The sequence below is a fragment of the Nannospalax galili genome, unplaced genomic scaffold, assembly GCF_000622305.1.
Source record: "Nannospalax galili isolate Female #2095 unplaced genomic scaffold, S.galili_v1.0 scaffold330, whole genome shotgun sequence".
Classification (NCBI taxonomy): Eukaryota; Metazoa; Chordata; class Mammalia; order Rodentia; family Spalacidae; genus Nannospalax; species Nannospalax galili.
This window is the reverse complement of record NW_008329640.1, coordinates 3,597,549-3,624,511: the sequence shown is the minus strand read 5'-3', so window position 1 is coordinate 3,624,511 and position 26,963 is coordinate 3,597,549. Positions and strand designations below refer to the sequence as shown.

The 26,963-nt window shown below is 48.1% G+C and overlaps 1 protein-coding gene and 1 pseudogene across 5 annotated transcripts in view; one reads left to right on the top strand and one right to left on the bottom strand.

Moving 5' to 3' along the window:
• Esrrb (estrogen related receptor beta) overlaps positions 1 to 26,963 on the top strand; it is a 170,258-nt gene that overhangs the window by 137,519 nt on the left and 5,776 nt on the right. For 3 of the 5 annotated variants that reach the window (XM_008840214.2, XM_008840208.1, XM_008840202.1), the window contains 4 exons: positions 990 to 1,106; positions 17,501 to 17,611; positions 18,053 to 18,214; positions 26,685 to 26,954. In XM_008840214.2, coding sequence (XP_008838436.1) covers positions 990 to 1,106; positions 17,501 to 17,611; positions 18,053 to 18,214; positions 26,685 to 26,954 — 660 coding nt within the window. Of the gene's footprint in view, positions 1 to 989; positions 1,107 to 17,500; positions 17,627 to 18,052; positions 18,215 to 26,684; positions 26,955 to 26,963 lie in introns of all 5 variants that reach the window. The other 2 variants (XM_008840223.1, XM_008840216.1) reach the window with 2 other exon arrangements.
• On the bottom strand, positions 9,834 to 10,490 carry LOC103739809 (annotated as a pseudogene).

Below are 26,963 nucleotides of genomic sequence, written 5' to 3'. Positions count from 1 at the left end.
TTATTATTATTGGTCTTTTTGAGACAGGGTTTCCCTATAGCCCCAGCTGACCTGGAACTCACTAAGTAGACCAGGCTGGCCCTGAACTCACAAAGATCTGCCTGCCTCTGCCTCCCGAGTGCTGGGACTAAAGGCATGCACCACCATGTCCGGCTATTATTATTTTTATTTTATGTGTATGAGTGTATTGCCTGCATGTAGATAGGTGCAACCATGTCATGCAATTCCTCCAGAGGTCAGAAGAGGGGGTCAGATCCCCTGGAACTGGAGTTACAAATGGTCTTTGGCTACCATATGGGTACTGGGAATCAAACTCAGGTCCTCTGCAAGAGCAGCCAGTGCTCTGAACCACTGAGCCATCTCTCCAGCCCTCCATTTTGTATTTTTTGAGACAAGGTCTCAGCTAGCCCAGACTGGCCTTGAACTAGATGAGTTGCCAAGGATGACTTTGAACTCTTGTTCTTCAAGGCATCTTTGCAAATAGGCTGTTGCTTAATCCTTCCTTAGGGAAAACAACTGTTAATGCAGACAAGGAAACTGAGGCTTGGTGAGACCAAAGTGATTTCTTCAAGGGTAGCAAAGCCAGATGGCTTGGTCCCCAGTGGAGGCAGAGTCCAGGCCCTGACACAGTTTTCATGAAGGTTTTCCCAGTGACATGGACCGAGGCTGGAGACTGGAGTAGCCGAGAGGGGTGGGGTGGTAGTCTGTGTTGATGTTCACAGCACAAGGACAGTTCTCTTCCTGGGATAAAATGCCAGCTTAGTGCATTTTGATGTCCCTGTTTGGCTGTTTCAGAGCTGTGGGGGACCATTCTCCGAGGAGTGATTTTTTCCAGGTGGCTGCTTGCCCCACCCAGACCCACAGGCTTCTAGAAGCATTGCCCTGTGTGTCCTTGAGTGTAACAAGTTAGTTAATCCCCAGACAGTCATCCTGGTGGGTTGGGGTCCTGGATGAACATCAGGCACCTGGCAACCCTCTCTATATTGCAGGGAACATCGAGTACAGCTGCCCGGCCACCAACGAATGTGAGATCACAAAACGGAGGCGCAAGTCCTGCCAGGCCTGCCGCTTCATGAAATGCCTCAAAGTAGGGATGCTGAAGGAAGGTAAGAAGCCCCCACCACCCGCCAGGGTCAGGCTCCTCTTGGCTGTCTCTGAGGAGTTTTAGCCCTGTGGAACCATACCCACAGGATGAGGGCAGCATGTATGCACATGATCCTACAAGCCATCTTACATCCTGGCACTGTGTCTTCTGGGCTCTCTTTCCTTTCGAGAGACCTGGTCTAGCATGGTAGGACTTGGGAGTTTCCAAGGATCCTTCTAGGATTCATGACCCTATTTGGATCCTGGACAGTTGTTGGCTTGTCATTCTGGAAGTCCTCATTTCGAGTAGTCCCCTCTCCACCTGGCATAGGTGGGCCCTCAAGTTTGGGGGTGTGCAGGTGCCATGCCTCTGGCCAGTAGGGGTCAGGACATGGCTCTTGCTTGGTGAGTGTTTTTCCATCCTCTGGCTTCTCTCTCTTTCCTCTCCCAGTTCCTTCTTTCTCCTCTACACTTGCACAGGGCAGTGGCCATGAGTTAACTGAGTTTTTGTCCCATCTGAGGTGTGACATGAAGCTCATTATCTCCTTCTTCCCCATCCTCAGAGAGCTGCCTAGTTTTTTCCAATACAGTTTTAGGAATGGGCAGTATGTGTCTGTGTGATGTATGAACATGCATAACTGCTTGTGTACATGTATGTATCCCTTTGCAACTTTCAGAAAAAGCTAGTGAAAATTCTTACAGATTGACTTCTAACCCTTGGAACCCTTCCCAAAGTGGAAGAAAGCAGGAGAAGTGTGTGTGCATGAGGAACAGGACTGGCAAAGAGAAAGGGGGGGCGGTCTTCTGGAGTCCAGTCCTCCCTGGGAATGGCAGGGTGAGATTATGGGGCTCCTAAATTTAGCCCAAACTTCAGCAGGCCTGGGAACATCCCACTCCCCCATGTCCTCTAGAGAGGAGTCTGGATTTGAGATACTTTGCCTTAAGATTGCTTGGATGACTTTTCATGTGTTAAGGAAAGTTTCAGGTCCCTTTTCACCTGGGCTCAGCCTATGATCTGCATCTGTAAAGTGGAACCTCTTGGAACAGGTCCTAGTTACCTCTTCAGTCTTTTTAGCATGTTGGGCTTTAAAATCCCTTCTGTTTGTGGGGTGCTGGGAGCCCCAGGGTTTCTAGGCCTTGGAGAGACGCCTTCCTTCTAAGTTATAGAGATGGAGTTCTTGTTCTAGAAGCTGAGTGAGGACACCAGCACAGGCTGTGCAGAGTCTCTCCTGGCTAGAGTGTGCCTCTCCTTGCTTTCTGGTGTCTGAGGGATTCAGAGTTGAAGGCAGTCGCCCTGTTATCAATGCACCAATGCACCTTTACCCATTCCCATTAAGGTGACAGATACGGCCTTGCAGGGGTTGGGGTGAGAAAGCTTCCTGGAGTGGGTTGGGGAGGACCACCACTCAAAATCTTTAGATGGTTCCTGTGCTCACAAGTCTTTTTAGGGGCTATCCAGTGCTAGGAAAAAGGAAGGCACTTGTAGTGACCCCTAGTGACAAGAGGGTGTGGTCAAGCACATTGAAGGGCAGTTGGGGAAACACCTGGTTGGCTCCTGAAAGAGAAGCCCAAGGATGCTGTGGTTCTCTATTGGAGTAGAGCACTGCAGGGATACATGCTGTCCAAATAAACCCCAGAGTTGAAAGCCCCTCCTTACCTGTGGCAGCCGGCTGTCCTCTGGGTAGAGATCCTGAACCCATTAGGGAGCTCTGCTTGAAGGAGAAAAGGACAGTGCACACCTCCAGTGCTGGCAGGTCTGAATCCAAAAAGAGAAAACTGGCAGAGAGCCTCCTGAATGTGGTAAAGCAGAGCCCTGTGTAAGTCCCCATGGAGTCTCCGTGATATCTGGGATCAGAAGGTCCGTGGGGACCAGCCTCCAGGAGGTACGGGCCTCCTGCCGGAGCCTGGGTCCCTGCCAGGCAGAGCTCTTGGCAGCTGCCCTGGCTCCTGCCTTTGTTTGGGTGTCCCTCCTGGCTGTGCCTACAGGGCCGGATCCCCAGGGCCAGCTCAGGCTCCTGCTTCCCCTTGTCTTCCTTCAGTCTCTGACTTGACTCTGGAGGGCAAAGCTCATGCTTCCCTGCACTGCTTCCCAGGCTGGGGTCTAACTGGAGGCTAAGCAGCAAGGTCCACAGAGTCTTAGAGAGGAGCGGGGAATGTGAGTACCCCTGGCCCTTTTCTCCCCTCCATCTGTCCATCAGACCTCGTTTTCCTTCCTCTTCCTGAGATGCCTTTGATAACTTTTTGTTTCTTAGTAAAATAATTACCAGAGAGGAGGTCACACGGGGTGTCCTGTCTCAGGATCAAAGATGATCAGATGCGTCAAGTGGTTATGGAGGTTTGTCCCTCCCATGTAGCTTTCCCTTGGCTTTTCCCTGACTGTCCAGGGATGTCCAGAGCAGACAGGGAGATGCAGGAAGCATCCCAGGTCTTCCTTTAAGCAAAGTCTCCGTATGAAAACTCATATTTTCAAGGAAAGTAGTCATTTTTCTTTAAATGGAAAATTGATACAAAATCTGAACTGGGTTAAGAGTTGGTGGCTGGCATTCTCTTTAGATTTTGGATGTCGTATTTCACACTCATGAGCCTCCATTGCTTCACCTGCATGGCGGGGACATTGATACATGTTGTCCATCACCACAAAAAAGTGAGGATCAGGTAGGACAATTGTGACTTTTCCTTGACATGTCAGTCCCTGGGATGCCTGGCTCACACTAGGCTTTTCTGCACCTTGGCCATCAAGTTCAGTGAGGCAGACTGAACCTGTTCATCTTCCTGAATTTGTTTGTCTCAGGGAGTGGCATTGTCTTAGGCTGGTCCCCTCTGGGTTCTGGAACCAGGATGGGATGAGATAGTCCCCTGGCATCTCCAGTGTGGACTGACTCAGTCTCCAACTCTGAAAACACATCTCCTAGGATGCGCCCAACTTTCTGAGACTTCAGTACCTCTCCCTAACTAGCTTGGCCCTGCCACCTTCTCTCCCGACTTTCTCTGCTTCCAGCCACCCACATCCTGGTTGCTGTTCCCTGCCCTCCTCAGCCCCTCCTGCCCGCTCCCCAAGTGTTTTCTAAAAGATATTTGATTTCAGTGAGAGCTGGGCTGACGGCCACGCAATAAGCTCCACTCTCTTTGTGCATGTTGGAGAGACGGAGGGCTCCTCCAGGGATTCTGGGTAATTGGGTTAGTGGCCAGCTCATGTCAGGAAATTAAAAGGAGACTCTGATCAGGTTTCTGCTGCATGAGATCTAATGGCTTTGTATTTATAGAATGTTCTGCCTCTAGCCCATACCAGAAATACCACTTTTCTGGTCTTGTGAATGAAGAAAGAGAATGAGAGATGACTTGTCTTTGAAAATTCCTTTGCTTTTCCAAGACACATTAATGTTTTGAAACAAACCATCTCTCCAGCCTGTCATAGGGCAGCACTGAACCACCATCCTGACTACTTTCTGTCCTACACACTTTCTGTCCCTCCCTCCATCCCCCATATCTAGCCGCTCACATGATCTTCCTCAAGACTATGGGGCACTCAGGTACAATGACCTCTGGCCAGACAACTGTTAGATTGAGTTCAGACATCCCTGCTTCTGGCCGCATGGAATCTTTAGTACTGTATACTGCAAGCATTTGATGCCACATTGGCTCAGTCTGGTCAGACCTTAGCTTCCCCATTTAGCAACTCCCTGGGCAAGCTGCTTAGACCTGCAAGCTCTTCCTTCCTTCTTTGGAAAATGACAATAATAATAATAGTGGCTATTTTTATGTTGTTTTCCCCATTTTCAGGGACTTCTCTGGGCTTCTCCCATGTCTCATGTTGATCATTGATTGGAGATTTTTTTTTGTTTTGAGACAAGGTCTCCCTGAAGCCCCAGATGGCCTGGAACTCAGAGATCTGCCTGCCTCTGCCTCCCAAGTGCTGGGATTAAAGGTGTGCGCCACCATGCCCAGCTTGGAGGTATTCTTCATGTTATAGCATTGATTTTTTTTTTTTTTTTGGTCTTGTTTTTAAGTGGCAAATATGCAAATTTATGGAGCATGGTGTGATTTTTTTTTTTTTACCTATGTATATGTTTATAGAAAGATGCAACCAAGCTAATGAACATGCCTATCACCCCACCAGTTTATTTATTTTTGGTGAGAACATAAAAATTCTATCTTAGAAAATGTCTCTATTTTAGCAGTCTTGACATAAGCAATGCATCATTTTATTTAGTGTGTTCCCAGGCAGTGCAGAAGGTCACAAACTTACCCTTCCCGGCTTGATGAGTCGTTGAGCTCTTCGGCTAACATCTTTATTAATTGCTTATTTATTGTAGTTCTGGGATCAAACCAAGGGCTACACGTATGCTAGGTGAGTGGTCTCCCTATCACTGAGCCCCAGCCCTCTCCCCTTTGAAACATGGTTTCACTCAGTTACCTGGGTAGACCTTGAACTTTCAAGTCCTCTGCCTTAGTCTCCCAGTTTCAGTGATACCACCAGGCTGGGCCAAGAGGGGAACTTTTTTTTGGTCTTTTTGAGACAGGGTCTCCCTGTAGCCCTTGCTGGCCTGGAACTCACAGAGATCCGCCTGCCTCTGCCTCCGGAGTGCTGGGATTAAAGGTGTGCACCACCACACCCGGCTAATTCTTTCTTTTTTTAAGGCAGGGTCTCATGTAGCCCAGGCTGGCTTCAAACTCTTGGCTAGGGATTACCTTGAACTTCTTCTGATCTTCCTGTCTCCACTCTCCTTGTGCTGAGATTACAGGCATGTGCCATCATGTTAGTTTTAATTAGTTAATTTATGTGTGTGTTTGTGTGTGTGTGTGTGTCTGTTAATTAATTTATGTGTGTGTGTGTGTGTCTGCGTGTATGTCTGTGTGGTATGTGGGTGGTGCCAAGGCCAAAGGACATTTACTGTCCTCCATTAGCCTCCGCCTTATTCCCTTGAGACAGGGTCTCACTGAATCTGGAGTTAGGCTTGTAGCCAGCAAGCCCCAGTGATCCTCCTGTCTCTGCCCCCACAGCCTGCACTACAGGCCATGCCTGGCTTTTCACATTGGGTGCTAGGGATTTATTTGTTTGTTTGTTTGTTTATTTGTTTATATGAATGTTTTGCCTGCATGTATGTAAGTGCACCCATGTTGTGGAGGTCATTGGAACTGGAGTTAGAGATGCTTGTTAGCCACTGTGTGGGTTCTGGGAACCAAACCCAGGTCCCCAGGTCCTCTGCAAGAGCAGCCAATGCTCTTAACCGCTGAGCCATCTCCAGCCCTGATAGGGAGTTTTTGAACGAAGGCCTTCATATATATATACAACAAGTACTCTTACCCCCTGAGCCATCTCTGCAGTCTGGTTTTCTGTGGTGCTGGAGGTTGAACCCCGGGGCTTCTTGCATGTGAGACAATCACTCTACCAGTTGAACTACATCCCCATCCCCTCCCTAGGGATTTTAATCTTGGACTTTCTCTTTTCCTTTTAGGTTTTTGTCTGTTTGGTTTTGGTTTTCGAGACATGTTCTTGTTATGTAGCCGAGACTGATTTCAAACTATAACCATCCTCCTGCCTTAGCTTCCTGAGTGCCGTGTTTTCCAAGCACACATCACCACACCTGGATCCCTTCTGCTTGTTAACTCAAGGCAGGGTCTCATTGTCCAAAGTGGTTTTCAGATTCTCTTCCTGATATTCATCTCTGCAACCACAATTCTGGCCCAAAGAGGTGCCATCTTTCTGGACCACTACCGGGGCCACCTACCTGGACTTCTGATCTCTCCTGGCTTTGCTTCCTCTCATCTTTGCAGCAGCCAGAGGAGTCTTTAAAGCACTAATGAGAGTGTGTCATTTTGTTTTCCATCCTCCTGTGGTGTCTCCATTGCGTTTGGAATAAAATCCAAACATTTGAATGCGTGGTTCAGCTCTGCCCTGAGGGTCCACCTTTATCTCCACTACTGGGTTGTGTCTCTACTCCTGTCCATGCAGCTCCAGCCTCATTGGAATGTTTTCCCAAAGGTTGGCTGCTTCTCCTCTCAGCCTCAATTTAACCTGTCCTCTTCTCCATCACTTGCTGTTGTACCTCCACATTGATTTTCTCCCATTCAGAAATGGCCCTGTTTTCATATTTGTGTATTTGTTTATTTTATTTACTCTGGCATCTTCTAACACCCCTGCTCTTAATTCAGGAAGCAGGATGGCAAATTGCATTTCTGTTGAACTGTCAGCTGTAGGCATGATTGAAAGGTCCCAAGGCAGTATCTGAGAGCAGCAGGCAGCAGTGCCATGATTGATTAGCAGTGTCTGTCACAGACTAGGAAGTAGAAAGTAGTGGCACAGGTGACAGCTATCTGCCATGCTTGATCTGGCCCAGCCAAGCTTAGGTGATTGTCCCAGGGCCACACGGCTAGGACATGACAGAACTAGGTACAGTCTAGTCTTGTAAGAAGCCGGTTTCTGACATCAGTGTGGGTGCCTTTCTCAACACCAACCTGCAGCCTCTCCTCAGAGCAGGAAAGGACTAGTTTGCTGGCTGAACAACAGGTTCTCAACCTGTTGAGAGTAGTCTTTAGACACTGGGTGGTGGGAACACAGGGATTGCACAGTCAAAATGTCTAATGATGTGATGCCCTGGGCCAGAATGGTTCAGAGGAGGGGGCAGAGTAAGATGGGTACTGCTTCAGAAGCCAGAATGTTGGGGCTCCCTCTTGTCTACTAGGGTTCCTGGAACCCACAAAGTGGTTGGCAGGAGCCTGGACTATTAGGTGGAGGTGTGTTTGTTTACCCACCAGGGAGGTACAATCCCTACTCCCCTTTTGGGGAGTCCACTGTGAGGTACATTGCCAAGATAAGTGTTAACCTGTAAGCCCCTGGGAAGGGTACTCTGAAGATAAAAGTATCTAATGAAGACCCAGATGCAGCACTGAATCTGAACCATAGAGGAGCTTTGAAAAGATTTCCATTCTGGACGTGACCCCAGAACCCCAAGGAGCAAGTTCTGGCGTTTGAGCTGTTCCCAGGCCTTCTGAATCATTCTTACCATGCAGGACTGAAGGGGCATAGCATGTTGAACACCCATAAAACTCAGGTGCAGAGCCTTCTGACTTTCCTGGCTGCGTCATCCTGGATAGATCACTTACAAAAAAAAATTTTTTGAGATAAGGTTTCATGTTAGCTCAGGCTGCCCTCAGACTTGCTCTGTAGCTAAGGGTAGTCTTGAATTTCTGATCCTCTTGACTCTTTCCACCTCCTAAGGACTGGGATCACACATGCATGCACTACCATACCAGTTTATGCAACGCTGAGGAGCAAACCCAGGGCTTCATGCATGCTACACGGTACTCTGCCAACTGAGCTACACACCCAGCCTCACCTGACCTTTCTAAACCTCCATTTTCTCCTGAGACTGATAACACTCTTGAACTCTCCTCAGTGTTATCATGCAGCTCGTGTCAAAGGACGGACATGAGCAGCTTTGTAAGGAGAGTCCTGTACCATTGTGGGGACTTGTTTGCCTCATAAATAAACTGAGGATGCTGAAGTCAGTGGTGGTGGGGGGGTGTTCTGGATTTTGGAATAGTGCAAGAGAAAAATCTTGACTGTGAATATGTAGCAAGATCAACAGGAATCCTGACTGTCTTTAGCCCTGGACAGAAATGAGGGAAGGACAGTGGCTTCCAGGCTCTTCCTCCCTCCTGCCCTGGGTAAACCTCCCTGTGGGTAGATATGTGTGATGGAGGGAAGACAGAGCCAGAACAGGCTGGGGGCCAGGTGCAGGACCATCCTTTAGCTGGTTATTTTTAGTGCCTGGGTGCAAAGGAAAGAAACTTAAACCAGCCTCGGCTGCTGCCCCTGTACAATCAGCTATTTTTACTTCTGAAAGACTGGGATCCCATCCAGCCTGCAAGGCGGGGGGCGATTGAGAAGCAAGGTTGGAGGTGGAGGGAAGTGGGAAGTTCTGCATTCTCATTAAGAAAAAGTGAGAGGCCTGATGGCATCCATCAGCCAGTGCCTGATCCAGGCTGGTCAAGGAGCCCTGGAGCTCTGATGTGCCTGCAGTGGACCACAGAGGCTAGCAGGTGGGGCATGACCTTGAGAGGTTCCCCTCCTCCACCTGAAGCCTCTGAGCCATCTATCTCCAGGGTCCTGAGCCGGACACATGTGCAGGCACCAAGGGTGATGACGCTAGTGGGGGTTAGAGCACTGTAGACAAGGGCAGAACCTCTGTCATCAGACTGGACAGAGGTAGCCACTGGGCTCTGTTGCTATCATGCCTGGCAAATTACTGTTTTTGAGATGAGGTCTCAAACTGTAGCTAGGGCTGACCTGGAACTCACTGTGTAGCCCAAATTAGCTTGGAACTCATGATGATTCTCCTGTTTCAGCCTTCTGAGTGTTGGAATTACAGGCATGAACCATCACACCTGGCTCCAAACAGAAACTCTTATCTAGGACACACTGACTCTATTCCCTGTTCTACTTGCCCAGCCTCTAGTCCTTTCTCTGAACTTGATTTCTCTGGATGCCTCAGATGGATCAATTCAGTATTTGTCCTTTTCTTTCTGGCTTCTTTCACTTAGCATAGTGTTTTCACAGTCAATGCATGTTGCATGTCACATCAGAGCTTATTCTTTTTTTTTTTTTTTAACTAGGCAAAGAATTTTATTAACTTTTTTCAAACTTTATTCCCAGGCTTCTTCTTCAGCTTAAAGAGTTAAAAATATTAGAGATCTATATTTATCAGATCCATAAACAAAATCATAAACAAAAGAATTTTAAAAGGCAGTCATAATATAAAAGAGAAGATCCCAGTAACTTCTTCAAGTTTTATCTTCTTCAGAAGTTGACTCAATTCAGTTGCCTCATTCTTAGAAGCCTCATCAAAATTCTCCACAAGATCTGGAACTTCATCATCATCATCTTCTCCAGTTGCAAGGGGAGCCTTTCCATCTACAGATTGTTTGGGCAGAGCTTCAGGCAGTCTCGGTAAACTAGTCAGACTGTCTGCACCAAGCTGGTTTAGGATGCTGGGAAGCATTTCTGTCAGCTGCTTTGTCTCAGCATGGCCTGTAATGGTGAAAGTGTTTGCTGCCAGAGATGCCTGAACTTTAGGGTTGTTAAAGTGAATCACTGTTCCTTGGTTTGTAAACATATTCACGTCTTCAATACCAGAGATATTGTTTACCCCTAACTTCTTTAAGGAGAACTGAAGTTTTTTATCGTCTGCTGTAGCTGTTCTATGAACCACCTTCTTCTTTCTACGAGCAGTTCCTTTCCCACCAATGCGCACTTGTGCCTGCAGTTTGGAGAGTTTTTCCTGGTTCATGATAGTTTCTTTCATCTTGTCGGAGCCGAAACGGGGCCGCGCTGAGAACTAGGGTTCCCGCTCAGGGGGTCTGGGGCAGACCAGCTGAGATTAGGTGCACACACGCGGGGACGCAAGATGGCAGCTAGAGCGAGCTTATTCTTTTTTATGGCTGAGTAGTATACTCAGCGTGCACTCATGCTCATGACCTAATGGCCGCTGGGGGTTGCTTCTTGATAGGGCTCCCTTTGACTCTGCTACAGTCCATACTGGCCTGTGCTTATCTGTTCACATTCCACTCTTCAGTTCTCCACTGGGGTGTACACCTAGAAGTGGAATTTCCAAGTCGCATGGTAATTCATGGTAGCTTTTTGAGCTACCAGCCAATCTCATTCCACCAACAACTGTAACAATTTACTTTTCCACCAGTATTTTAAAAGTTTTATTTTTTTAAATTTTATTTATTTATTTTAAATTTTTGTTTTTTTAATTTTATGCGTATGCATGTATTGCCTGCATGTACATAAGTGCACCCATGTCCTGCAATGCCTGTGGAGGTCAGAAGAGGCTTGTCAGATCCCCTGGGACTGGAGTTACAGGCAGTTGTTAGCTGCCATGTGGATGCTGGGAATCTGCAAGAATAACCAGTATTCTTAACCGCTGAGCCATCTCTCCAGCCCCATATTTTAAAAGTCTTAAACTTTTCATGTTGAGAGATAGATCATTATAGACTTAGTTGCAGTTGTCAGGAAATATAGAGCAATTCCAATTATGCTTCATCCAGTTTCCCCTGGTAGCAATGTCTTGAAAAATATAGTACAATATAAACCAGGATGTTGACATAGGCGACAGCAGAGACACGGAACATCCTTAAGGATCTCCTGGAACTGGAGTTATGGACAGTTATTAGTCACCCATGGGTGTTAGAAATGAATCCAGGTTCTCCACAAGAGCAGCTAGTGCTCTTAACTGCTGAGCCATCCCTCCAGCCCCCTCATTGAGGATTAAAGGAGTTATTCCTGTGAGGTGTAGGAACTATTACTACCCCATCTTTTTTTTTCAATGCAATTAAAAAGTTTTTTTATTTGTATGAGTTTTTGCCTGCATGTACATATGTGTACCACATGTGTACCTGGTGCCCATGGAGGCCAGAAGAGGGAATCAGATTCTAAGCAACTGGAATTACAGATGGTTATAATCATAGTGAGTGTTCGGAACTGAATTCTGGTCCTCTACAAGAGCAACAAATGTTCTTAACTGCTGAGCCACCTTTCTAGTCCTATTACCCCATCTTATAGTCAGAGACGTAGAGGCACCGAGGGGTGAAGAAGTGTACTCAGTACTATTTGGGTAGCCAGGTGCAGAGTTAGGGTTCCACACAGATCTGATCTAGACTAGAGTCGGGTGAGATAATAGAGGCTTTGTCACATTGGTCCAGGAAGGGGGACCTAGGGTTCCACACAGATCTGATCTAGACTAGAGTCGGGTGAGATAATAGAGGACAAGTCTGGCTCTGGCCTAAACTCAAGGACCATGAATTCCAGTGATTACCAGTCTTTTTGTATTCATGAGACACTGTAGAAGTATTTAATTTTTTTTCACAAGTGAAGGGATTAAGCAGTATCAACAGTGGCTAAAACAAGGGCTATATATACTTATTAAATATTTGGAGATCTGTGATGCTTTACATATTAGCATTGTTAATACCATTTTATATTTAGAAAGCCTCAGTGAAATGATAGGCTCTAATAATCCCAGACAATAATTATAAGTTAATTAATATTTTAATTACATTTCCTGACTGCTTTTTGGATATTTTGCTAATATAAGGATGTAAACAACAAGGCAACTCTTATTTCAAGTTCAAGACTTTTGGAAGTCATATCCTAATTTAGAAAGTAATTGCACATTGTGTCCATTAGTGGAAATGGCTTTTTATTTCCAAACCTTTGATAGGTAGTTAAAGATCAGTAAATGATGTTGCTTACCCCCACCCCCCGCCCCATGTAGCTTAGGCTGGCCTCAAACTTCTGTAGCTGAGAATAGCCTTGAAGTCTTAATCCTCCTACCTCCACCTCCCAAGTGCTGGGATTACTAATGTGCACCACTATACCCAATTTATGAGGCTGCTTGCTCTTCCTAGTAAGAAGGCTGAAGATCGCAGCTGCTGGCATTCCATTTCAGTCACAGTATCAAGACCTCAACTCTTTGTTCTCCTGAGTTTTTCTTGGCCTCTCATGGCTGCTTCATGATTGCAAAGTGGTTGTCACAATTCTAAACTTCCCTTTCCATGTTGGGGTAAAAAAGCAAAAGAAGTTACACCAAACATGAGCAGCCCTTTCATTAAAAACGTCAAACTGTCCCCAGAAGATGCCACCGTGGACTCCCTTTAGCATCCAATTGTTGGAAGCCACGCCCAGCCTTGGCCACCAGAGAAGCTGCTGGCAGGGAATGGGATTGTTGGGACTGGCTGGGACTTGTTGCTTCCACCAACCAGATCCAGATTCTGTTGACATGGAAGAGGGAATGGAATGGGACTCCCGTAGCAGCACTCATGGGCACAAGGTGATGCACTTTTGAGACTCAGTGTCTGGTAGTAGCCCTCGGGGTGATGACCAGCCCATGCCATTGTTTCTTGGAGTCAAAGCAACTTACTGAATCAATGTGAAAATACTGTCAGGTAAGTGCAAGCACTACTGTCTGTTTAGGCTGTGTGAAGAGGCATTTAGATGTCTGTCCACTATCTGTCTTTGAAGTGCTGACAGTTCAGAGCAGTTCTCAGTTCAGCGCAGACTGTATAAACAAAGACAAGTGCAGAAAATCAGGGAGGTGACGTTAAGAAGATGTAGAATATGAAGGCTGCTTGGGGGTCCAAGAATGTTCAGATTCATTAAGCTTTGTCCTGGGAAAGGAAGTTAAGTTGCTGAATGGGATGCGGAGTAGGGAGTTAGGAAGTAAGATTTAGCTGAACACAGACACTTCCATGAGGTTGAGGTTGGATTGCCTTGAGGGAAACAAGCAGGACTTGGGGAGGGCAGGAAGGGAGAGGCTCCTGATTTAGCTATCAGTTATGCAGTTGCCCACCAAGGATGAGCACTAGGCTGGGGTTGAGGGTACACCCAACAGGAGGTGGTGGGAGCTGTGTGGAGTGGACATCCTCCTGTTCTTATGCTCGTTGCTATGATGAGAGAGTGCAAAGGGAGCCTAGCAAAGTGGGTGGCTCTGCCAGGCCCTAGAAGAGGCCAAAAGTCTTCATGGGAAGGGTGTAGGAAAGTAACTGTTTCTGGAGCTGTGTGGACAAGAGGGACATGGTCACTGCCCATGGAGGTGGCACTGACCAGTGCTGGACTTGGGCTTCCAGGGGAAGGAGCCCACATCCCAAATGATCATTAGCAAACCTGACTTGGGGGCGGGAGTTGCAAGGGAGTTGGGAGTAAAGAACTCTGGCCTGAAGAGCCAGAGGGCACAAGAGGAACAAGCCTGAGGAGGTGGCCAGGGAGCAGCAGGTAAAGCACTTGGCCCTCTGAGACTGCTTTGCATCCTGCTCCCCCAGGTCATTCAATTCTTAGGACAACCTAGACTCCAGCAGGGTGGATGTGACCACTGCCTCCTCCCCTTCCTGAGGCTGAAACAGACATGAAAGCCAAGGCTTTGTCTAAGGCTAGCCACTGTAAGGGACCAGCTCAACTTGGCCTGAACATGACCGGTGGTCATGGGCTTAATAGGTTTGGATTTGGAAAAGGCAGTCGGGAAGTGAAGAGAGCAGAACCGTTTTGCACTAGTGTGTGTTTGATTAATCCAGCCACATCAGCTGACAGTTGATCGTCCATCCTTTGTAGCCACTGACCACCCGGCTGTAGATATCTGGAGGGGGAGCTGTAGAGGAGACTTTATCAGTGACGTGTTCTGGAAGGTCACTCTTTGGAATGAGGAAGGCGTTTGGGTATTGGCTCTTACTGGGCAAGTCACCCAGTTTTCTTATTTGTGAAATTCAACTAATGTAATATTCTCTGTGAGAGTGTATGTGTTGTGTGTTTAAAAAATGTGATGTATGTGCCAGGCGTGGTGACGCATGCCTTTAATCCCAGCACTCAGGAGGCAGAAGCAGGCGGATCTCTGTGAGTTCAAGGCCAGCCTGATCCACATAGTGAGTTCCAGGACAGCTGGGGCTACAGGGAGACCCTGTCTCAAAAAGACCAAAAAAAAAAAAAAAATGTGATGTATATATAGAAACTCCTGTGACTCATGCGGTTATCACTGTTGATGCTTTTCTAAGCACCTGCTGGTTACCAGGCTCCACGCCAGAATCCAAAGTAGTACATGAGCAGGCCCCTGGGCTTAGGGATGCCTCATCAGCAAGGGAAGCCCTGGTGCTCCCAAAGAAGCACCAGCCTGAAGGGAAGGGAACAGAGAAGGAAGAGGTGGACACGTCCATCATCATCAGGTTTTTCCTGAACACCTACCTAAGGGTCAGGCCTTGAATCAGAGAACATTCCAGAAGGACTGTCAGCAGAAGTGGAGACTGCCTGATTTTGCCTTGCTGAGCAATGGATGATTTACTTTATGTTCCATGGCTCTCTCTGGTTGGCAGAAACCTAGGGAAAGAGGAGAATCCCCCAGAGTGGCTTCAAAGTGGAGCAGGCCCCTTGTGGAGTCAAAAGTGAGAGAGCATGTCAGACCCTGGGCCTGGTGAATAGGGTCCCCACTGTCCTCTGTGAATGCAGTGGGTACCAGTCTAGGACATGCCAGCATTCAAGGAGAAGCAGAGCTCAGTCCAGGTGGGAGAGCAGTTAAGCAGGGGTCTGCTGTGTAGATGTGCCACAGGGTGGACTCAGAAACTCTTCTAACCATGGAGAGAATCATCCTTCTGCACCTGCTGGAGGGGCTTTCAGGGATTAGGACAGAAGGTGAATTCCAGTTCCACTGGTCTGTAGGGTCAGATCTGTGCTAGATGGATCCAGCGGTTCCCTCTGTTCCCTAAGGTCCAGGATTATTATAGAGGTAGAGTCTAGAGATGCCCTGGAGCAGTGCCCATGGGCTGTGCATCTCTTAGCTCATATTGTCAAGATTCAGATGCTGATTCAGAAGCTGGGGATGTAGCTCACTAGATAGAGCTCTTGACCAGCATGCACAAAGGCTTGGTAGCACATGCCTAATAATCTTAGCACTGGGGAGGAAAAAGGAGGATCAGAAGTTCAAGATCATTCTTATTCTTGGCTCACATCGAGTTGGAGGCCAGCTGGGGGTACATGAGGGAAACAGAGTTTTTGAGACAGAGTATGAAATTAAACAGATTTGGGTGAGCTGGGGCTATGTAGCTCAGTAGGTAAAGTGTTCCTCTAGTTTGGAAGAAACCCTGAGGACCATCTCTGCCCCTCAGAAACTGGGTGTGACGGCTTATGACTGTAATCTCAGCCTCTGGAGGTAGAGGTACTAGGATTCATTCAGGGACATTTTTGCCTAGGAGACAAGTTCAAGGCCAGCCTGAGCTACTTGAGATTCGGTCCTTAAATAAAAAAAGATTTTAGGTGATAAAAATGTTAAGTTGTAACTGGCTCCCCAAAATAATTCCTTTCAGGGCTTGCAGGGCTTAATTTCCACTCTCCAGAGCTCTACTCCCTTTACCCTCCAGGAAAGGATCTGGGCTGGAACCTTTAATTGGAAAATGGGGGGGTGGGGGGTGGGCGTTGCCCTCAGCCTCAAAGGACTTGCTCAATCCACCAACTTTCAATTGCTGTCTTTCTCTGGGAAACTTCCTCTTTTCCTGGGGACTTAACTGGTTGTGTATGTTATCAAAGAAACGGCCAGAAAATGAGCCTTGACAAGAATGGATGTAAATCATCCTTCCATCAAGTTGCCTTTGTTCTGGCTTCTGCTGTGCTGGGAGATCTGAGTGGGCAGGCTTGCAACCTCCCTAGATGGGAAGAAGCTCTGCACTTCACTTCTAAGATCTACAAGTGCTTATTGGAAAAAGGGAAGGATGGGTGCTAAGGTGATCTGACCAAGGCTGTGTAAGAGGATACTCTTACCCTTTAGGGGAAAGAACAGAGTTTAAATTCTGTCTGTTAACTCCAGCTGAGGCAGCAACCATGTTTTCTTTCTTTAAGGACTCTCTGACTTGTATTTTTGAGGCTCTTTCTCTCTATCTGACTTTTGTATTTTTGTATTTTTGAGGCTCTTATGGAGCCCAAGCTGGTCTCAAATTCCCTGTGTACCTAAGGATGACCTTGAATTTCTGAGCCTTTTGTTTTCACCTTCTAAGTGCTAGGATTACAGGCCTGTATCACTACAACTGATTGCATTGGGGTTCAAATGCAGGGCTTTGTGTTTACTAGGCAAGCCCTCTGCTAACTGACCTACATCTCTGTGCTGGATAGCTTTAATGTCAACTTGACACACCTGGGTTGAGGGACCCTCAATTGGGCAATTTCCTTCATTGGACTGGCCTGTGGCCATGTCTGTGGGGGCATCTTCTTGATTGTTGTGTGATGTGGGAGGGCCCAGTCCACTGTGGGTGGTGCCACCCCTGGGCAGGTGGGCCTGTGTTGCATAAGAAAGCAGGCTGAGCACAGGCCAAGAGAGCAAGCCAGTAAGCAGTGATTCTCCATGGCCTGTGCTCCAGCTCCTGCCTTCAGGTTTCTGCCCTGAGTTCCTACCTTGGGCTCCCTGATGAACGTTGACCTGGGAGATGTAAGCCAAATAAACCCTTTCCTCCCCAAGTTGGTATTGGTCGGAGTGTTTTGTCACAGCAATGGAGAAACAAACTAGGACAATCTCTAACCCTCCTTTTCCATCTTAGTGAGTTAACTCAGCCTTCCCTAGATGCAGAGCAGATCTGAAACACCATCAGTGGGCAGAGAATTGTGCCTTCACTTTTGGAGACAAAGGCTCAGGGACTAGAGGTCTCATAGGGTAATTTGAGGAGGATGCTGAACTTGGAGACGTAGGACCAGGGCTAGGGCAAGTGGGATGGGCTGTTATTTCAGATGATTGTTTTAGGATTATCTGGCCTTCTGGTCTCAGGCTGGCCATCTGGGCACGAAAGACCGTGAAGGTCTTAGCCAGGCAGTACTGCAATTCCAAAGTCAGTGCCAGTACCCTGGGATGTGGAACAACCCTTGAAACTGTTTCCTTCCCTTTTTTGGCAGGTGTGCGTCTTGACCGAGTGCGTGGAGGCCGCCAGAAGTACAAGCGACGGCTAGACTCTGAGAGCAGCCCGTACCTGAGTTTACAGATTTCTCCACCTGCTAAAAAACCATGTATGTACCAGGCTGGTCCCGCCCCCTTCCCAGCCTAAAAGAATCTGGCATCTCCTGGGGTGGTACTGTCTTCCCTCCACTGGGTGGTGGGAAGTATGGATCTGGGGAGCATCAACAGTGCCTGGCACTGCCTAGCTTCGTCAGAAAGCCTGTTCATATGGGATCGCACAGAACAGGGCTCCATGTGAGAATGGGCTCAGCATCCAGACCTTGCCCTCATTCCCACCCTCCCAGAGTTACTATTGCAGGGTCCTCTGGGCAGGGGATATTTCTCAATTGCCACATTGCTACTGCTAGCAACTTTGTGGAGTCAGTGGACAGACTGCAGCCACATTTGACCCTCCTAGAGCTCTTAGGAACCTGACTCAGACCAAACCTAGCCTCCGTCCTGCCCCTTCCCTCTTTCCCAGGCATTTACCCATCCTTCTTCGGTCATTGCAGTGACTAAGATTGTCTCATACCTGCTGGTGGCTGAGCCGGACAAGCTATATGCCATGCCTCCCCCTGGCATGCCTGAAGGGGACATCAAGGCCCTAACCACTCTCTGTGACCTGGCAGACCGGGAACTTGTGGTCATCATTGGCTGGGCCAAGCACATCCCAGGTGAGTCAGTGGGGTCTGGGGGTCAGGTGGTCAGGGGCCCTTGGCTAGGCACACTTCATGTGGCTCAGATGCTTGGTGCCTGTCCTCCAGGAAACCTGGGTGACCTTGGCAAGCCTGCTTCTCTTAAGGCCCCTTTCTTTTATGGGATTGAGGGGAACAGTGTTTGGGAGGTCCGGTAATGTTTATGAATGGAGGGTCCAGAAATGTTTGTGAACTGCTAGGGGACCATCAGAACCCGCTTGTCACTTTAGGAGCTGAAATGTACAGCCAAAAATAGTCCAGGAACAAGTTCCAAAGAGTAGGCTTTTCTGTAGAATTTATTGGGATTACACTGGAAAGCAGCTCACTTCTTCACACTAGATGCTGGCGATGAGGAGTTAGGAGCTTGGGAATTGAGTCAGATTGTAGGCCTGCAACTTCCTAGCTGTGTGAGCTGGGCAGGTGAAATGGGAGTGTGGGAGCCCCTCCTTTGCGGTTTAACACAAGGATGTAATGAAGTCATGAGTGCCAGATGCAGTGCCTAACACATGCCAGTGTCACTTGCTGTATGTGCCATGTGACCGACCACTTCCTGGATCTCTGCCAGGCTCTTGCTGTTGGGATTCCATGCTTTAGGGACCACAAAGGCCTCTTCACTCTGTGAACCCACGCCTCACTGTGAGTCTGTCATTCCACATTGTACATACATGGGGCCTTTCTCTGCCATTCAAAGCTCTCTTCCTGTGCTCTAACACCTTAACTCGGGGGCCAGAGACATCCTGTTACCCTTTGGTGGGATTACTTCTCCACCCCACCCCTACACCCCATTCTGTGGGCTCTATTTCTAATCAGGCCATGGCTAACAAAAACAGTCTACAGATAGGAAGATAGACTGGTGTCTCATAACTAGATGAACACAGTGTTTATGGCAAGTGACATGGCAAAGGTGTCCTGTGAACACCAAGGCCAACAGTTGATCGAAGTGATTCAGCAAGTCCTATGTAAGATCTCAAATGTGTGTGCCACAGGAAGGCACCATCTTGTGAACAGGGGCTTGAAGAGAGGCTGGTGGTGTAGAGATACTGTTGCTGACGCTAACACTAACCTGCAGGAAACCTAGGGGACTACGAGGTGGTCCCAGATATTCTGACTTGGGTGGGTTGTCACGTGTCTTACTAGTGTACCCTTGCTAAGGAGCTCAGCCTCTCGGGATTACACACTCAGTAGTTTTTGAATCTGTCCTGTGCTGGCTCAGCACAGATAGATGTGGGGTCAGGCTGCTACTTAAGACACCTCAGCCTGGATTGCTCCACTAACCCTGGGCCAAATTAGGCACAGCCACCCCAGCCCTGCCCCCCACACCACTCTTCCAGGTCAAACAGGTACAGCATCTTAGGGATGGCTCGGGAGTGGCACCTGGTGGTCCCTTGGGTCAGTGTATCTTCTATCAGTCTAACCCTATGACACTTCTGAGGGAGGGGAGTATGACCAGGAGACCCTGTCTCCCTACTCCCAAGTGCTCCCATCTGTGCCACATAAGAGGGACAAGCAGAGTGGTTGCTGGGGACATAGATTTGGGAGCCATACAAGCAGGGCTCCTGTCCCAGCTTTGTCCTCACTGGCCTCATGGGAGATCTTTCTGAGCCTATGTGTTCTCATCTGTAAAATGGGAATCACAGAAGGCTCTGGGCAGGATTCCCAGGAAGAGGTGCCATGCTCAAAAACTGCCATGACCACAACAGTTGTCACTGTTACCAGTAGAGGCACAATCCTGCTTTGCACCAGTATTTTCCCTCCAAATCTTGTGGATTAAAAGCAAATAGCTCTGTGTGGTGACTCACGTCAGCATTTAGGAAGCAGGGGCAGTAGGATTGCCACAAGTTTTGAGAATAATCTGTTTTATAAAGCAAATTCCAGGCCTGTCAGGGCTACCTAGGGAAAGAGACCTTGTCTTAAAAATCTGAAAGTATAAATAAGATAAAATAAACAACCTGGGGCTCAGTGGTTAAGAGATGGGCTGCTCTTGCAGAGGAACTGGGTTTGGTTCCCAGCATTCACATGGGAGCTAACCACCGTCTATAACTCTAGTTTCAGAGACATCAATGCCCTCTCCTGGCCTCTGTGAGCATTGCACAACATGGGTGCACTTACATATGTGCAGATAAAATACTCATACACATAAAATAAATTTATTAAAAGATAAATAAACAGAAGCTCATTTGTTTGCTTTATATACTGATTTGCCTATTTGGTATAAATCTGTATGCTGAATCATTTAGGCTTAACCTTCCAGGGTTTAAAGTAAAATTAATTTGGAGGGTCTCCTGCCACTCTTTGTAAATCTCATATTAAGGGCCAGGACAGACCAAGTGCTTGATGTTTTAAAACTAGTTGAGTAAATTCTACCTCTGATTGGATGGAAAACTCAACTGAAGATAGGCTCACAGGGAGGGAGGAAGGGAGGGAAGGAAGGAGGAAGGAAGGAGGGAGGGAGAAAGGGAGGGGAGGGAGGGAGGGAGTCAGTCTTGAGAGCAGCCACCCCTTATCCTTGTGATGAAGAAATTAGTATAGCTCACAGGTTAAGAGCACTGGCTGCTCTTGAGAGAGCCTTGGTTCGGTTTCTAGTACCTGTATGGTTGCTAACTCCAATTCTAGGGGAGTCTAGTGCCCTCTTCTGGCATCTGTAGGTATTGCACACACACATGCAGGCAAAACACACATACATACCTGAGGAGGTCAGAAGAGGGTGTCTGATTCCCCTGGAACTGGAGTTACAGACAGTTGTTAGCCACCACGTGGGTACTGGGAATCGAATTTGGGTCCTCTGCAAGAGTAGCCAGTGCTCTTAAGCATTGAACCACCTCTCCATTTCCAGCCCCATATATTGGTCTTTTTGAGACAGGGTTTCCCTGTAGCCCCAGTTGGCCTGGAACTCACTGTGCAGACCAGGTTGGCCTTGATCTCACAGATCCACCTGCCTCTGCCTCCCAAGTACTGGGATTAAAGGTGTGTGCCACCATGCATGTCACAACAAATTTTTTTTAAATTTAAGAAGAAATTGGAAGAGGAGCCAGCAGTGGCTTTTGCCAGGGCTGCAGGCAGCCTCCTTGCCTCCTTGCATTATTAGCCAGTTGTCTGCCCTCCCCAGCAGCTTGGACTCTACCCTGGCCAGGAGAGCCTTCCTGGGGGAGTCACCACCCCTACCCTGCCCAGGCTGCTGTGTGCAGGGAATCCCCAGAGGCCCCTTCAGGAAGGCTCTGTGGACAGCCTGCTCCCAGGGAACTGCTGTCTGACTAGATGAAGGATGAGCTGCTGAGGGACAGCAGCTGGTCTGAAGTGGCCCCGGATCCTATAATTACATCTCCCTTTATTACCTCTCTAATGGCTCTCCAGGTCGGCAGAGACAATCATAAATTAGCAGATTATGAACTCTACTTGCCACAAATTATGTGCCTTTTTTTTTTCCTTTTTTAATTCTAGGAGCTCGTGGTGTCAGATCATTGGGGGGATGGGCCCTGACTGCCGTTAGATCCACTGGTGCAGATAAAGCAGTTTTTCTGGGGCTGCGGGGCATGTGATGGGAGGCCTGGGAGCCAGGGGCCCTGGGGTGGACAGTGCACTCAGGGTGAGTTGCGAGGGGGTCAGCCTTGCTAGCCCAGAGCCCTGACTACCCCAGCCTCTCCCAGCATTCCTGTTCCAGTGACCCTGGTCCAGATTCCTGATGAATTGATGGAGGTTCGACTTACTGCAGAAGCAGAAGAGGAGGGTGCTTTCCTGAAGGCAGGGGATGGGTGCTCCAGCTGCTTTGGGTTTTAAATCACAGAGCATGTGCTTCAGTGCAAATGCCAGATTGTAATAGGAGTGGAAACTTCCAAACTCTCATCTGAGGCCTCTTATGGGAATTCCCTGTGTGTGTACAACCACTGTGGGAATCCCCTCCCACTGTGGGCTCACATGCTAACACCACTTGACCAGTTTATCATGCAATGGTACCAAATACTAGTACTTCTCACGTGCTAAGCAGAGTTGTAAGAGGTCCACCTATGCACACATTTAATCTTAACACCCCTAACATAGTGCTGTGGTTCCCACTTTACAGATAAAGATACACAGTCTCAGAGAGGCGACCTTGCCTAGGGTCACCTTCAGTGGTCAGTAGAGCAACTATTCTGAGCGGCTGGCCCTAGAGTCTAGGCCTCCAATGTGTCTGCACATCCACTCGAATAGCTCTACCTCACACTTTCTGGTGACTTCTAATGTGCCATTTGTTAACTGAGGATTGTATACATTTCTATAGGATTTATTTTTATTTATATGTGTGTCTACGTGTAGATATGTGCATGTGAACATGGTTGTCCATGAAGGCCAGAAGAGGGCATCAGATCCCCTTGGAGCTAGAATTATGGGGTGTTGTGAGCTACCTAATGTGGGTGCTGGGAACCAAACTTAAATCATCTGAAAGAGCAGCTAGTGCTCTTAACTGTGAGCCACCTCTCCATCCCCAATAATTACATTTCTGTTTTTTTCTGCTTCTCATCGTTTCTGAAAGTGATCTAACAACACCCTTTGACCTTGTCTTTGTGTATTTATGTGTACTTTTGAGGGGAGGCATTTTTGCTGTGGAATTACTAAGTTGAATTTTTTTTTTAAAAAGTGTTTTATTTTATGTGTATGAGTGTTTGCCTGAATGTATATATGTGCACTCTGTGTGCCAGATGCCTGCAGAGACCAGAAGAGGTGTTGGAGCCCCTGGAACTGGAATTAACAGGCAGTTGTCAGTCGCCATGTGAGTGCTGGGAACTGAATCCCATTCCTCTGCAAGAGCAGCAAGGGCTCTTAACCGCTGAGCATCTCTCTTAGCCCCCATTATTTTATTTTGATTGTGCTAACAATTTTACTATTTATTTTTTTCTTTTTTGAAACAGGGTCTCCCTGTAGCCACAACTGGCCTGGAACTTGCTGTATAGACCAGGCTGGCCTTGAACTCACAGAGATCTACCTGCCTCTGCCTCCCAAGTGCTGGGACTAAAGGCGTGGGCCACCACACCCAGCACAATTTTATTTTTGAGCGTCTGAATCATTGACAGGATTTAAAAGCCAAAGGTAAACAAAAATACATGTGTCACGTCCACCCCTGTCTGCTCCCCATCCTCTCCTGGGGGTAACCATGTGTCCTCCCTAGTTTCCTTTCCAGAGCTTGCTTTTCTCAAATACCAAAAACCATTTCATATAATGAAAAACAGTAAATGCTTCCTTCTGAGGAAACCCCCTCTCTAGAGGGCTGAGCCCATTGCTCAGACCTCAAACCCACTTGACCAAGAGGCAGGAGAATGGATGGACCTCTTGGGTGCTCCCTCCTTCTCATGGTAGCACAGAATTTTCCAGGTGACTGTTGTTCCCCCACTTCCCCACGGGCAGGCGAGTCTGACCCTTACATGGGATCTGAACTTGAGTCTAAGGATCTAAGATGTTTTGAACAAGTGCTTTGGGTTCATTTTCCTGCTACCCAGGGGTCCAGGCCACAGGATTTATCCACCTGTCCTGCTGAGTGCTTCTCAGGCTGATTGGGTAGGAAGGCAAGTGGCCTGGTGTCTCTGTTCCTTTGAGTGGAGCTTGGGTTCATGAGCATGCCATCAGTGTCCTTTGGTGTATGTCCTTTGTCCCTTCAGAGCTCAACTCCAAGTTTCTTGTTCAGAGCCTCCCTGGACTGCCCTTTTGGACCTGTTCAAATTGTGCATTCTTAGTCTCTCAATCCCCGAAACTCTTCTTAGTCATAACTTTGTGTTGATTGGTGACACTTAGTGACATAGGACACCTTCTTAATCTAAGCACCCAGAGGCGGTGGGAGTTTTGGTTTGAGCGCACCATCTGTCCCCAGTGCTTAGTAGGACACAAGCATGCCATTAGTCAGTGTCCTGCAGAGATGGTGCCTGTGGTATGAGCCTCCCCAGTCTCTCTCCCTCTTTCCCTAGAACCTGGCTATGCCTCCTCCTCCCTCCCCTGTCACCCTCTAGTTCATCATCTGTTAATTTCCCCCTGTGCTCCTCCTCCAACCTCTTCCCAGCCTTTCTGCTTTCAGACTACCCCTCCCTGTATGGTCCACTCCCCCCCAGCCTCCCCTGCTGGCTGATTGGTATCTGTTAATTAATGTCACCCAAAGTCTCTCCTACTCAGGGACCTGATAAGGGAAATTGGATGTCCATTTCTATCTCTCTTTTATTACCTCTGGCTCCCTGGGCCCCCATAGGTGGTCATACACCCTCCACTAGGAATGTGGGCGGCAACACACAGCTGACCCTGGTGTCCATCCTGTCCCCCTGAGAAGACATATCCATCAAAACTCACTCTGTTGGATGGGTACACCCCTCCCTTCTATGGTTGGTCACTCACAAGTCAGGTAGTGATGATCCAAGGCACAGATTGTACAGTTAGGGCCAAGAGCCATGATGGCTGAGCTTAGAAAATAGAGAGCCCAGTGATTGGCCTTCAACCCCAGGGAGGTTTGCCCTGGGTAGGAAAGAGGAGGGAGGCTACACAGACCCTAAGTACGTCCATAAAAGAGGGAACACTGACTGACTGCTGTGCCAACAAGGGTAGTGACAGCCACCTTAAGCATCCCTGGTGGAGGGCTCCGAGCCCACTGTGTGCCAGGAGCAGTGTGGGGTCTCCATGTCCTTCTGTCCCCATGACACCCTCGAATTGCAAGTGATGACCAGGCAAGGCAAAATCCTAAATTAGTGAATTCTTGAATAGGCAGAGTTACTCAGCAAAATCCCTTCAGTTGCTAACAGCACACAGGGCAAATGGCTTTGTGGATACGCTTCTTCCTCTCTTATTTGTGGTGCTAGGAATTGAACTGAGCTATATTCTGAGTCCTGTTTTTTTGTTTACTTTTTAGGCAGTCTCATATAGCTAAGACTGAACTCCTGATCCTCTTCCCTAGTACTGGGATTACAGGTGTGCACCATTGTGCCCAGCTAATTGTTTCTCTTAATCAATGTAGCTTGGTCAGAGTTAGACTAACCTATTGGTTTCTGGGAGAGCTCCCAGTGAAGTTACTGCCTCCTGTTTAATGGTTAGGATGTTTGAAATTAGCAAACTTAGTCTTCCTCTGTTACCCTCTCATAAATCAAGCTGTTAATTGACTTTGCCTAAATCAAGTCCACACACACAGCAATCCCAGCTTGTCACATCTGGCAGATGCAGACTTTCATCTCAACATTAGTAAGCTCAGTAAATACCTCTGCTCTGTTCTCTAATTATCATCTCTTGTAGCAGCCTCTACTCTTGTGTCCATTCATGGACCAGGAGGCTTGTAGAAGGTAGCTGGCTTCTCCAAGAAGATCAGCCCCCAACTAGGTCATGGGCAGTCAGGGCTCAAGTCCAGGTGATCTCCCATAGCATTAGCACACTGGACAAGTCAGTGTCGTGGTTCTGGAAGTCTTCCCTCCCAGGTGTCCTTCTCTAGGAAGTGTCAGTCTCCTTGCTAGGAGGGAGAGGGAAGCCTCAGAGAGGCAGAACTGCTGAGTGTTCATTAGGGGAGTGATGATGGCCCAGGCAGCCATTTGACACGTGGGAGCACAACCTGTCAGAGAAAATGCCCCTGACCCTGAGAGCCTTGCATGTGTTTACAAAGGCCTCTTCCCAGGTTATGAACAACTAAGTCCCCATTCCTGACTAGAATCAGGATGTGGTGTTTTCTTCCCTCCCTCCCTCCCTCCCTACAGAGTCTCAGTATATAGCCCTGGCTGGCCTGGACTGGAAATGTAGAACAGGCTGGCCTTGAACTCACAGAGATCGGCCTGTCTCTATCTCCCAAGTGCTGGAATTAAAGTTGTGAGCCACTCTACTCCTAGTGCTCTTATGTTCTTACAGATTAGACAACAGCAGGTGAATAGCGTCTGTAGATGACTCATGCACCTTGGAGGGGGAGAACGAGTTTCTTTCCCTTCTAGGCATCAACTTGGAAAAGCTAGACTCTCTGATTCTTCCTTCTCTCCTCTTCCCTCTCCCTTCTCCCTTCTCCTCTCTCCTTTCAGACAGGGCTTTACTATATAGCCCAGGATGGCTACTATTTCCCCCCCCCCCCCCCCCCCGCCACATATCAGGACGAACAGAGAGGGCGCTTGGAAACAACCCAGAGTGGTAGAGAACCCCCCTTCCCACCCTCCCGCACTGCCACCTCCCGGATCCTGCTATGAATACAGTAGCTTCTCCAATTACAGATGTACCTAACTAATCAGCAGGCCTCTCCAGACTGAAAAAGACCTAGAACCAATGATCATAGTGATAACTGTCAACATTGACTGAGCACTTATTATGTAAGTCTCTTCCATGAATTCCAAGTGACTTGTTTACCAAGAATAAGTCAGCAGCTCCACAGGGTTCCTCCATCCCCCAGCAGGACCCGGAGATGCAAGGATACTGCAGCCCACCCCCACCTTGGGTGAACCCCCTTCTGACCATTGGGCCACTTTGTCCCCTTTTGCAGGCTTCTCCAATCTGTCACTGGGGGACCAGATGAGCCTGCTGCAGAGCGCCTGGATGGAGATCCTCATCCTGGGTATTGTGTATCGCTCATTGCCCTATGACGACAAGCTAGTGTACGCTGAGGACTACATCATGGATGAGGAGCACTCGCGCCTGGCCGGGCTGCTGGAGCTCTACCGTGCCATCCTGCAGCTGGTGCGCAGATACAAGAAGCTCAAGGTGGAGAAAGAGGAGTTTGTGACGCTCAAGGCCCTGGCCTTGGCCAACTCAGGTAAAGGCA